This window comes from Hermetia illucens, chromosome 2 (assembly GCF_905115235.1).
Source record: "Hermetia illucens chromosome 2, iHerIll2.2.curated.20191125, whole genome shotgun sequence".
NCBI lineage: Eukaryota > Metazoa > Arthropoda > Insecta > Diptera > Stratiomyidae > Hermetia > Hermetia illucens.
In genome coordinates, this window is record NC_051850.1 from 71,913,136 (window position 1) to 71,925,745 (window position 12,610).

Sequence of the window (12,610 nt, forward strand, 5' to 3'; positions counted from 1 at the left end):
TTGTACTTATGAATACATGGTTCATCAAACGATTGCCTCATCTTCCCACATTTTATAGTGGGAACAATAAAACGCAAATCGACTATATTCTCATAAGACGTCAACATTTTACCACTGTCACTGATTGCAAAGTCGTTCCCTATGAGACCATCGCACTTCAGCATCGGCCGTTGATTGCCGTCCTGCGAATTAAGCCACCGATAAAACGGCGTGAGGAACGCACTGGCCCGCCGCGCATTAAATGGTGGCAATTTGGTGAGAAGAATGAAGAAACGGTCTCACTCATACGATTGCCAACCATTGCGAATGTGGAAGAATCATGGAACCAAATGAAAGACACGATCCACAAAGCGGCCTCTGCAACCCTCGGGGTCACCAAGCCGGGTAAGCGGTACATCAACCGAGATACTTGGCTTTAGAATGATGATGTTGAAATGAAGGTCCGTGAAAAGAAACGCCTCTACCACAAATTTCTCGACGATAAAACGCCTGGTAATTGGCAAATTTATAAGAATGCCAACCGGGAAGCAAAGAAAGCGGTCGCTGTCACCCGAGCGAATCATTTCAAAAATCTTTACGATAAAGTGGACACTCGGGGTGGCGAGAGAGATTTGTATCGACTTGCTAAAAGCCGTGATAAACGCACACAGGATATCCAACACTTCTGTTGTGTTAATGACAAGAACGGTACTTTGCTTACCAACCGTCGAGCCGCAACAGATAGATGGCGAGAATACTTCGAGCAGATTTCAACTGAAGAATTTGCTCATCCTCCACTTCCACAATCATTGCCGACATTTGGAGCAGTTCCACCAGTCAGCGCAACTGAAGTAGAGGAGGCAATAAAACAAATGAAATCGAGGAAAGCAACAGGACCTGACGACATCGCATCTGAGCTCTGGAAAGCGAAGAGCTGGGACCCAACACTGTGGCTCAGTGAATTCTTTAACCGGGTTATTCAGGAAGGAAGAACACCATCTGACTGGCAAGAAAGTACCACTGTTCCAATATGGAAAAAGAAAGGTAGCCCAGCAGAATGTTCAAATTACCGTCCGATCCGGTTACTTTCCCATACCATGAAGATTTTTGAACGCATTCTTGACAACCGTATTCACGAAATCGTTGAAATAACCGTGAATCAAGCCGGATTTGTCAAGAACTGCGGAACTACTGACGCAATACACGCTGCGCGGTTACTCATGGAGAAACACCGTGAGAAGCATCGCCCTCTTTACATTGCCTTTCTGGATCTAGAGAAAGCGTTTGACCGTGTACCACACGAACTCATCTGGTATGCTTTACGACAACACTTCGTGCCAGAAGAACTCGTGCACTGGGTTCAATTGCTCTACCACGATCCGAAAAGTAAAGTTCGAAGTATGGCGGGTGTATCAAAACCGCTTCGTGTCTCTGTTGGAGTTCATCAAGGAAGTGCCCTCTCACCACTCCTCTTTGTCCTTGTTATGGACACCGTCACACGGGATATCCAACGTCCAGCGCCCTACACACTGCTTTATGCAGATGATGTTTTCCTAGCATCTGATAGCAAAAATGATCTCGGCAACTTGTTCAAAAATGGAATGATCGCCTCATGCAACACGGTCTCAGATTGAATTTAAACAAAACTGAATTTTTGACGACCGATCCCCATGAAACAGGCACAATCACTGTCAGCGGCAGTGATCTGCCCAGAACTGAGCGATTTAAATACCTCGGGTCAACGCTATCAGTCAATGGAGAGCTGCGTTATGAAATTGCTTCACGCATTAACGCAACCTGGATGAAATGGCGTTCCACAATTGGTGTCCTTTGTGATCGACGTATCAACGAACGTCTCAAATCTAAAATTTACCGCAATGTCGTCCGTCCAGTCGCTCTCTATGGTTCTGAGTGTTGGCCGACCATAAAAGACAATGAACGGCGTCTCGCGGTAATGGAGACGAAGATGCTACGTTGGACTAGTGGCGTCACACGTTTGATCACATCCGAAATGAGGATATCCGCGATCGTTATGGGGTTGCACCGATCGTGGAAAAGTTGCGAGAGAGGCGTCTTCGATGGTATGGTCACGCAATTCGTGCAAACGAGAATTCACTTGCAAAGATTGGTCTGAACATCGATGTCGATGGTAAACGACCAAAAGGCAGACCTAAGCAACGGTGGCTTGATACGCTGGATGGGGATTTGAAAGCCTCGAGATTGCACCCAGATCAGGCATTCGATCGAGCCAAATGGCGAAGCCGATCACGACGAGCCGACCCCGCTTGTGAACGGGACAAAGGCTGAAGAAAAAGAAGAGGTATGGACACATGGGGGTTGCCGGGTAAATTTCTAAAATGTAAAAATATACTATTATTAACTGTATTTGGGCAGATATCGGAACCGGATGTATTTTGAGGCCTAGATTTCGATGCACCACTGTGATTTTTTCAGATTTTTCGGTAGGATAGGTTCTGAGAACGAGACCTGTTATACTTCTTGATGGTCGTATTTTGAGCCCGCACTCACCAACGTTTCATCCAATATCAAATATGGAACCAGTTTCGAAAAGTGCTAATTGAGACTTTGCATTCGATACCTTAGATGACAATACTCTTACCAATTTTCGTGACAATCGGTCAAGCCATTTTCGAATAAATCGGGTGTGATAGAGAGACAGACGGACAGATAGACACCGAAATGATTCTAAGAAGGTTTCGTTTCACACAAAACCTTAAAAATGGCTGGGGAGAAGTAGATCCTTCATGAATGGAATTTTAATATTTCACTCAAATGTCAAATATTCTCGTTAAGTTTGACGTCATCATATTATTTGCATGGCTTAGGATGCTGTTAATTAGCACGAAATTGATAAGTTTGAGCTGCGGTAACTTTGACACTAATAGTTGGATGGCATGCGTGTGCACGATACTACTCTCTAGGACGATGCAAAATTTAGTACTCCTAGGATGAACTTAAGGGGGTTTTTTAGCCAATTTCAAAAAGTTGATAATATACTATTTTTAAGTTTATTTGAACAGATATCGTAATGGGACATCTCTCGAAGCTTAGATTATGATGTTAATTAAGACGTCAGCATTTTATTTGCATGGCTTTGAAAGCAGTGAATTCGCGCCAAATTGCTAGGTTTGAACTGCTATAACTTTAGCGTTAATGGTCAGATTTCCATAAAATTGGCATGTATATGCGAAATGTGGTTCTCTATGCTGACACGAAATCTGGTAGTACTAGGATGAATTTAATGGGTTTTTGTTTTCAGTAAATTTCTAAAAGAACTATTAGTAAGTTTATTTGAGCAGATATCGGAATTGGACATATTTTAAGGCCTAGATTTCATCTAAGCGCACTTTCTTAATTTTTTCGGATTTTTGGGATGGGTAGTTTCCAAAAATGAGTTTTGTCTCACTTTATGTCCGTACATTTTGACTCCTTACTCACGCACTTTGAAATTTACGCCAAAACTAATGTCAGTTTCAGAAAGTACAAATCGAGACCTTTCATTTGATACTCTATCCCTATATCCGGTGAATTTTTTTTTAAATCCCCCCTTTGCATGTATGGGGAGCCCCCTTTAAACTCCACCTAAATTTATGTCACTCGCTGTATGCATGGGGTTTCATGGTTCCCATCTGTCCACCAAATTTCCTTTCGGATCGGTTTAGCGGTTTTGGAGAAAAGTGGGTGAGGCAGACAGACAGACAGTGAATCGATTTCAATAAAGTTTTGTTTTACACAAAACTTTAAAAGAGAAAACTAAAATGATCCCATGTACGCTCTCTGTCTCGTCAAAACGGATTTCCTCAGCCGGCGATCCAGCTGGATCGTGGTAGAACATGTGTAATATCCCTCCTGTTCAGGTCCCGCGAATTTCAAATCGGCAGTAGAAAAAATGAAAATTAGATCAAATTTTTCCCATTGCGTGAGCAAATTCTCATCGGCCCCAGATAGCTATAACAACGTCAGGTTGCCTCCACAAACAGCGTGAGAAAGTCTATCTAGAAGCATTTGGCAACATTAGGAAAAGTTAAATTAAAATTTGGGGAGAGATGCAAGGCAGGTTTTGGTGAATAAAATGAAATGATTTTAAATATTAAATATAAGTAAACTTCGGGCTGGAAATTAACAAATGGAAAGAAGGATACTGAAAAAGTGAAAGAGGTTCTGGAACGTGAGAAAAGATGACGAAATGCTGCATAGTATCAAATGCACTCCTTCGTCAAATTGTCACTGGACGAGACAAATTAAATAGTGCACATGTCACAAAACTGCGGACACTACACTGCTACGATAAATCTAAGGGTGTCCGCGGGTAATTTTCAAAATGTAATAAAATGTTAGTACTAAATTTATTGAAGGCGATATGGCCATATTTTTTTTTAGATTGGGTTGGATAATTTCTGAGAAAAATGTCGAAAGTAATACCTGTCCGATAAATACTAATTAATGTCTTTCACTTGATACTCCACACGGCTATTGGATGAAAAAAAAAATAATTCATTTTTAACGTGTATAGATACCCCCACCCCCTGAAGTTCAAAGTTGAGCAATGTACATCATCACGTATGCGGCGGTTCAAGGTTCCGTTCCTTTCATTCAAATTTCATGTCACCGTTTCTGGGAAAACTGCGTGTGACAGACAGCCTGACAGACAGACAGACATGTGAGGAGGTCCCAGATCCCGCATCAGACGTAACCATAGGTGGCGGATTGGGGCAGCCTATTGATGTGCTTTTCAGGCTTTGCATGGGTTAGCGTTTGCTCATATTTGGTACGTGGACCAAAATATATAATAAAATCAACATGGAAGGTGATAGAAGGAGGAAACTTTCGCTGCGGGGACTCCGAACTGCAGTAAAGGCGGCTATGGATAGTAAGCAGCTGGCTCCTGGTCGTCGATATTCCCAGATCGCAGTGTCTTGGTGGTGGACAACTTGGCCGCAGTGTGACATTATACTAAAAGTGTTTTAGATTCGGAGAGACAAGTGTCCAAATGTAGTACCACCTTACCGAGAACACCAGGAACCAAGCTAAAGAAGGATGAGTTAAAAGAAGATCGCTATACTATGAAAGCGGTAACAACCCCAGAAAGCCCACCACCAGGGCCGAAAGCGGAAGGTATTGCGGGACCAAGAAAGGGACACATTCAATAGATACTTGTCAACTAAGAAGATACAGTACAGTCTATGCAGGTCAAAGGTGAAGCATATAAAACGAGTAATGCCGTCGGGGCTCATAAAGAACAGAGCTCTGATAGGGAGGAATTGCCCTTCACGCAGCGTTGCGCAAAACAGTTGACCTGTCCGAGTTTAACAAGGATGGGCTTGTACCAACCCATGAAGAATATGGGCAGGGCTATCGAAGTTCTCTATAACAGATCGCAGGAGGACAAAACAAATCCCAAAGAGCAGTCGAAACCAGCCGTCCCAAACGTGTCACAGGCCACTCAAATAACGCCTAACCGTACTGCTGTCGAATTAAGTTCGAATAAGATAGTACGGGAAAAGGATGGGGACCTTTAAATCAACAGTCCCCTAAGGGAAAGAAGGGCTTACAAGCACTTCCGGAAAGCAGAACTAAAAGTGGAGAAAGTAAAAACACATAGTCAAAGTGGGAATTTCGGGTAGTGTAGCGAAACGAAAACACTTAATGGATCAAAATTGCCAACAAATAGACGAACAGGAAATCAAAAGCGCCAATTAACCCAGAGGCCATTGTAATCTTCAGCAAGGACAAGCTTATCTCGATCTAAAGGATCTCTGTAGAAATGTCAATGGAATGTAAAAAAGCCACTACCTCAGATGTTTGAGTTCAAAAAATCCAGCGTGTGCAAAACTGACAGGTTTCGCACTCAAGTTAAAAACTCACTCAATCCTTGCTGCTTCATATTAATGCAAAATATAGTAAATTTTAAAAATAAATTAATATACTACTATTAACTTCATTTTGGCCGATATCAGTGCAGAGGGTACTTCGGAGCCTAGAGGCCGTATAGAGGCATCATCATAATTTTCTTCAAATTTTACTATTGGGTAGTTTCTGAGAATGGCTCCTTAATTTTAGTGAGCCTTTTACTACCCTCCCCACTCCTCCATTTCACAATAGCCTCCAAAACTAAGACTTGGTTTCGTACTGATCGAGGCTTTTCATTTGATACCGCACATTTCTATATTGGCTGAAAAAAAATGATTCCACACAGAACGATATAACTCATTGGATGCGTGGGCGTACACAGTTCCCACCTCCCCAAAAAATTTGGTATCGATCGGTACAACTGCTTCTGAGGAAAGTGCGTGTGACAGACAGTAAACGGTTTTCAATAATTATGACGATAGGATTTTATTTATATCTTATACAATAAATTCGTACGAAATTGATAAGTTTGAACTCCTATAACTTTGAAAGTAATAGCTAGATTTTTATATAACACATGGCTTGCGTATGTGCGATATTGTTGTCTATCCTGGTAGTTTAGTACTCTTAGGATGAACCTAAGAAGGGTTTTTTAGTTAATTTCCAAAAGTTAGTAATATTACTAAGTTCATTTGAGCATCTTGAATTTTTTCATATTTTTTAGGTTGGGTTGTTTTTGAAAATGAGTACTGTCTCACTTCAAGTGTGTACATTTTGACTCCACACTCGCACACCTTACAATTTACGCCAAATAGCAATTTCGTAAAGTACTAATTGGGACCTGTGATTTGATACCTAACATGACTATATTCGGTGAAGACAAAGTTTACATCCTCTCTGGAGTCCCCTTTAAACTCCACGTGAATTTACGTCACTCACTGTATGCGTAGGTTTTCATAGTTCCCATATCTCCACCAAATTTCGTTCGGGTCGGTTCAGCCTTAAAGCATACTAAGGTGTTCCTAAGGACCCTACTGCGCATATGAGTTTGCTTTTTTTGATGATGACGAGATACACGTCTGTCAGGTCAGGCTGCCATCCGCGATCAATTCGGCCTGTTAATTACGCCTGAATACCCCCAGGCAACCGAGGGCTGGAGTGTTAGTGAAATACGTATAGTCTATCAGTTTCGGGCGGCCGATGATCGAATGGAAAACGATTTGGCCATCCCACCACCCGAAAGGAGAGAAGGAAAACCGGTACTTATTTGAGGTGATGAATTTTATCATCATCATTATTTCATGTGTGTCTAAACAGTAAGCGATAATTTTATGCGTATTTTTATCGTTGATGCACATTTTTTATAAATGCTCTGTGAATGATAGATCTGTCTGATCGTGGAGTGCAATAAATTCACGTGAAATACAATGCTTTGATCTTCCATGACTTTGTAACGTTGAACTTTTTGGTTGTCCTATGTTTCAGTGAAATGAAAAAGATTGTTTTTTGATAAGCGAAAATTCTATTGTTTTTAGCTCACAAGGCATTCCAATCAAATGCGGAGGCCAACGTCAAACTCACAAGGACTGCAACGGAAAAGCTAAATGCGGCTTTCGCATGGGAACCGAACATAATGACAGTGCCCGCATTGAAGAAAGCAGCAAATACCCAGTGTTCGAAAGGCTGTCCATTAATAGATGCAAATAGAGTTTATTTAACGAAATCCCAATCACTGCCGAGCGGCCCAAGACCTGCTTTCCTAGAGTGAGTTCGAAATCAATGTGGAAGTAGCCATTGTGTGCAAATAATTCGAAAACCTGGAACCTGAGGACGAATTCACACGTGCCAGGGTGTATATATAGATATACCAATAGTTGCAACGGAACACCGAGCCTCACATAAGAGGAAGCCAATCCCTAAATAACAGCCGGCAACTTCAACGCACAGACAGAAGAATGGAGTAGCAGAAAAACAAACGTAAAAAGACGGATTTTGCTATAGATATTTTCACGCTTCAATGTTGCACTTAGTGCATAGTAATTTCTAGGATAAACTTAAAGGGGATTTTGCTTATAGTAATATACTATTGTTAACTTTTGAATAGATATCGGTATGGAAACTATTCCGGAGCCTAGGCACCCTGCAGTGGCAGCTTTTCACTTTTTTTCACATTTTTCGGCTGTGTAGTTTCTTAAAATGGGTCCGTGAAAGAAATAATCACTTTCGACCCCCTGCACTGCCAATCTTTCCAATAAATGATTATATTTAGTAAAAAAAATGTACACCCCCCTTTAGCATTTATGAGGACCCCCTGCTCTTAAATTTGGTACCAATGGTTACAACCGCTTCGAGAAAATGCGTGTGACAGACAGACAAACAGACAATAAACCGATTTTGATAAAGTTAAAAAGGTTAAAAAGGATCAAAAACGCCTAGACGAGATGCAAAAAAGCGATATGGAAGACCTTCTGGTTAAAAAATTCCGACCTATCGCTTGCTGATAATAAAACAAAAATAGTTTTAATCAGAAATATTGAAAATCAAAGCTGGCGAATACATCATTTACTCTATACCTATACCAACTATGCCAATTGGCTCACAAACTGGTGCTCAAGTTGTGGGATAGAAAATCAATGCTTGATGACTGGCAACGATCTATGAGATATTCGACATTACCTAGTTAGGCCTGATAGCTCCATATGTCCAGGACATCATCAATCTATACCAAAGAGATTTCGCTCCAGGTAAATGAGCAACAAAAAAAAATTTCTCCTTGTGGAAAGCGATGGGAAAACTATTGAAACATGGCCGCCAGTTGCAACATCTTTTCATCTACTTCAAGGCCGCCTTTGATAGCATAGCCATGGGAAAACCATACATGCCCATGAGAGAATTTGGTATCCCAGCCAAATTGATAATACTGACGAGGCAAACATTGACTAATATGTAGCAGGATCACTATTGAGACCATTTGACATCAATAACGGTCTAAGACAAGTGGATATCCCACCATGCATCCTTTTTAACCTAACCCGGGAAAGTAATTCGCGATGCTAATGTTAACGCATCTTAATCTTCTTCAAGTGCACCCAACTACTGGCCTATACTGACGATAGTGGCATTATGGGAAGAACAATCCGAGATGTAGATTCTACTTTCATCCAAATCGAGCAGATGGGCTGCACCTTAAGGAGGAAACCACATTAAGAGGTTTTCAGAATTTTATTGCATAGCTAAAGAAATTTCAAAACGTAATTCCTGGTCTTTAAGATTTTATGGGCATAGAACCGAGCGATTGTCGGGTACAGGCTTCGTTTTCGAAATATCGGTATATGCAAATAAAATGAATAATTCTAGCGAAAAAACAACAACTGCGTAATTATTTAAAATAATTGTACTTTTTTTTTTAAAATAATTGTACTTTTTTTTGAGAATCAAGCTGATTTTCGGGCCACCTGATACTCAGGGAACGGCATCAAATTGATTGATGTATTTACACTGATATCAATGAAGCAACAACATGAGGTTCTGTATATAGTTTATGAAATAAATTTCTGGAAATGTCTTTAAGAAGTTATATCCGTTCTCATCCCCCTGAAGAGATTTATTTTAAAAAAATTCATATTGATCGGATGAAAACTCTTCGAATTTTACTGCTCATCGGCTTCGAAAACAAAGTTTCGTGAAAAGAGCGTTTGAAGTTTCAAAGCCCTATAACTTTTCGAAATCACAACAATATAGTTCATAAAAAAACTGTTAACTCCACTCTGCTATCCCAGCAGGTTACTGATTATTGTAATACTGGACCAAGTTTCTTTGAAAAGTAAGCGTTTACCGGCTCAAATGTGGTTTTCTGCTTAGGAGTTACTCCAGTTGAAAAACAGTGATTGATTTTGTATCTAGGAATGCAGCATATAAATGTATAAACAGATGTGTATATTTATTACTATGTTTTTCTGTGTCAATGGTAGATCATTTTGATTATTTTATTCTTTCGCGATTCTCTTCTGAAGATATAAAGAAAATGTCTAATTTCCTATAGAGACAGCGTTTAATGTAATCGTTATGGCTCTCTAGAAAATTTCCAATATGGGTGTCAATATTTATGAGTACAATATGTGCTGTACGCAGATAAAAATAATAATAATCGTTGGTGCAACAATCCAATTGGATCAGGGCCTTGAAGTGTGTTGTGTTCATCAAGACCATAACGGTACACCACAGTACACTGTAGAAGGCAATGTGCTCGGCATTGTGCTCGCCCGAGATTATTACCCTGATTTGATTCACGTACTCATTCACAGCTGAGTCGACTGGTATCCGACGTCAAATCACGATACCTTCCGTACGACAGCCTTGTGCCATAACTGCTCAGCTATCCGGACACGGTACGCAGATAGGTAGCTAATATGATAATTTGGATAAAAAATCCATTTTGCATTAAACGCGTAATCTTCTAAACGCCACTATTAAAGAAGCTGTTTTAATTGTACTTTGATGTCGGAATTCAAACCTTTAAAAAGAATTACCTTAAGAAATCATCAGATCAGAGCAAATTCATTATAGAACAGAAGAAAGTGTAAGTTTATAATGAGCATAAAATTCCAAAAAAAAAATACTTGCCATATTAAGTTTCCTAATAGGTTGCTTTTTGCGTACACTGTAAACCTTATAAATGTGTGTATAATACATACGCATACGAAGCTTTTCTTTCCGAACGGATTATTGCCAAGGAGCTTTCATTCCAGCAGCTCTTATTATTTGGTTACTAATTCTAGATGCTTGAGAAATCAGTTGTGAGTTTCTTTTAATATGCAATTTTGATTTTGACATCGGGATGTCTTTATGAAAATATCTATAATTCAGAAATAATGAATTAAACAAATTTTAAGCAGGTACAACCACCAAATGCGTCAACTCGAAATATTTGAACTTCGCTACATCGTTTACGATGAAAGGAACTTTACTCTTTATTCAAAGGCGCTTAAAATGAAAAAACGCCAGTATATTAGCATGTTTTTCTAAGTAAATTGTATAAATGTATAAATATTTGACTTGAATCAACAATTTTGTCGAAATAATGGTGTGACCCCATTTTGTCCTTTAGCTTTCTCTTCCCTCTGCGCGGAGTTGCAAAACTAAAGTGAAATAAAGCCAATAAGCGGCATGATGTTCTGATGGGTCGATATTCAAAACTGCGAACTCGAGATATATCTAGAGTTTTCTTTGGAAGCTATTCGATCGATTTTAACCACTATTAATGAAAATAACTGACAGAACTACAACGCTATTACCCTTGAGATTTTGTAAAGGATACTTACTATTACTTGTTGAGGAAAGTCCACCTTCCCTGGATGAACAATTTCAATCATATGTACCATATGGAATTTTATTTAAACTTTGCTGAGGAACTTTCTTAATGTATTTATTCTAAAACTAATCAAAACTAGATTCCAATGCAAATTTCCTGTTCTTAATATGACTATAAGATTACACAATCACTTTCTGCTAGATTATCACAAATTGTCTGTTTTTTTATCACCGATTCTGTGTCTAAATTGGAAATTAGGTGAGAATTGAATTTGCGCACTCTGACAAAAGTAAAAATTCTGGTGACTGTCTCGAAATTGAGGTAATTTCAGTTTTTAAAACAGGAGTCGAAACTTTATTATCGCACACAAAACATCGATTGGAAAACATACATGCACTACCAGAAACCACTTGATGCACTTGGAGGACGAACTGAAGTCACTTGTTGTTGCTCACGGATTTTGGAATAGTTACTGTATTTATTTATTTCAGTGGCCATATACCCTTAGCTGACATTGCGCATTTTTGCATTCACCTCTGTGTGTGCTGGAGCTTGCCGAAAGACTTTATTTCAATGAATTGGGAATGTTAAAATTAAGAGAAATCGATAATGATAAAGCGAGGACACTAAGTATAAAGCAGATTCAGTGTGTACAAGTGCAAATATATGTACATATATGTGTTAACGCGTAGCCAATAAAGTATGACGACCTAACTACACAAAATTTTGTCAGAGACTGAAAGGACGAGAATTTCAAACACTCACCAAAATAAGACAGATAAAAAACTCCTCTTAAAATTTGCTCCCCTTCGTTATACGTACATGGCTGAATCGACCCTTACGCAAGTCAAGCAGTACTGGTGTTAATTGTAGCAAATACGATAAATAATAGTGAAATTATTCTGTCTGTGTATTCTCTTTCTTCTAGACCGAAGTCCAACGCTGTTGCGTTCAATTACCATATTTTTTTTCAACTTGGTGTGCAATCCTGTTGTGATTGCATACATGAACGTTGTCCACGAATTTATTCGTTCGTTACCCATTTTAAGTCCAGATATTTCCCAAAGAGATTCCTTGTAGTCAGTGAATACATTGATGCATACTGGCTGTGCGTAACGCTATCAGGACCTATGTATATTTTCTACAAATACAGGCAATGTTTTGTGTTCTCCTCAAAAGGGGACAGAAGAGAATATAGCGTAATTAAAACTACAAAATTTACATGCGCAGATATGTTAGCGAGTGTCCAACAGCGGCTACATTACTTTCCATCTGCCAACTCCGGGCACCCAGCTTGTATTACAAAATTCAAAAGCGGGAAAGCATGTGGACGTGAATTTCTCCAGCTAGTCGTTATATATATGCAGGTATGAATTTCTTACGTTCATCACCACCCACTTTGCTTGCTCATACTCACTTTAGTTCATTTGCGCATGCCCCGAGTCCCCC

At 39.6% G+C, this 12,610-nt stretch overlaps 1 protein-coding gene across 15 annotated transcripts in view; it reads right to left on the reverse strand.

Moving 5' to 3' along the window:
- The window catches only part of LOC119648834 (CUGBP Elav-like family member 4), a 666,752-nt gene extending 654,523 nt beyond the window's left edge, over window positions 1-12,229 (reverse strand). For 11 of the 15 annotated variants that reach the window (XR_005249062.1, XM_038050708.1, XM_038050703.1 and 8 more), the window contains exon 1: window positions 11,172-11,884. Coding sequence is in view for 2 of the 15 variants with exons in the window: in XM_038050708.1 (XP_037906636.1) it covers window positions 11,172-11,231 (60 nt within the window). In the remaining 13 variants the exon portion in view is untranslated. Of the gene's footprint in view, window positions 1-11,171; window positions 11,885-11,926 lie in introns of those variants that run through there. The other 4 variants (XM_038050698.1, XM_038050701.1, XM_038050699.1 and 1 more) reach the window with 3 other exon arrangements.
- Window positions 12,230-12,610: the final 381 nt, after the last annotated feature.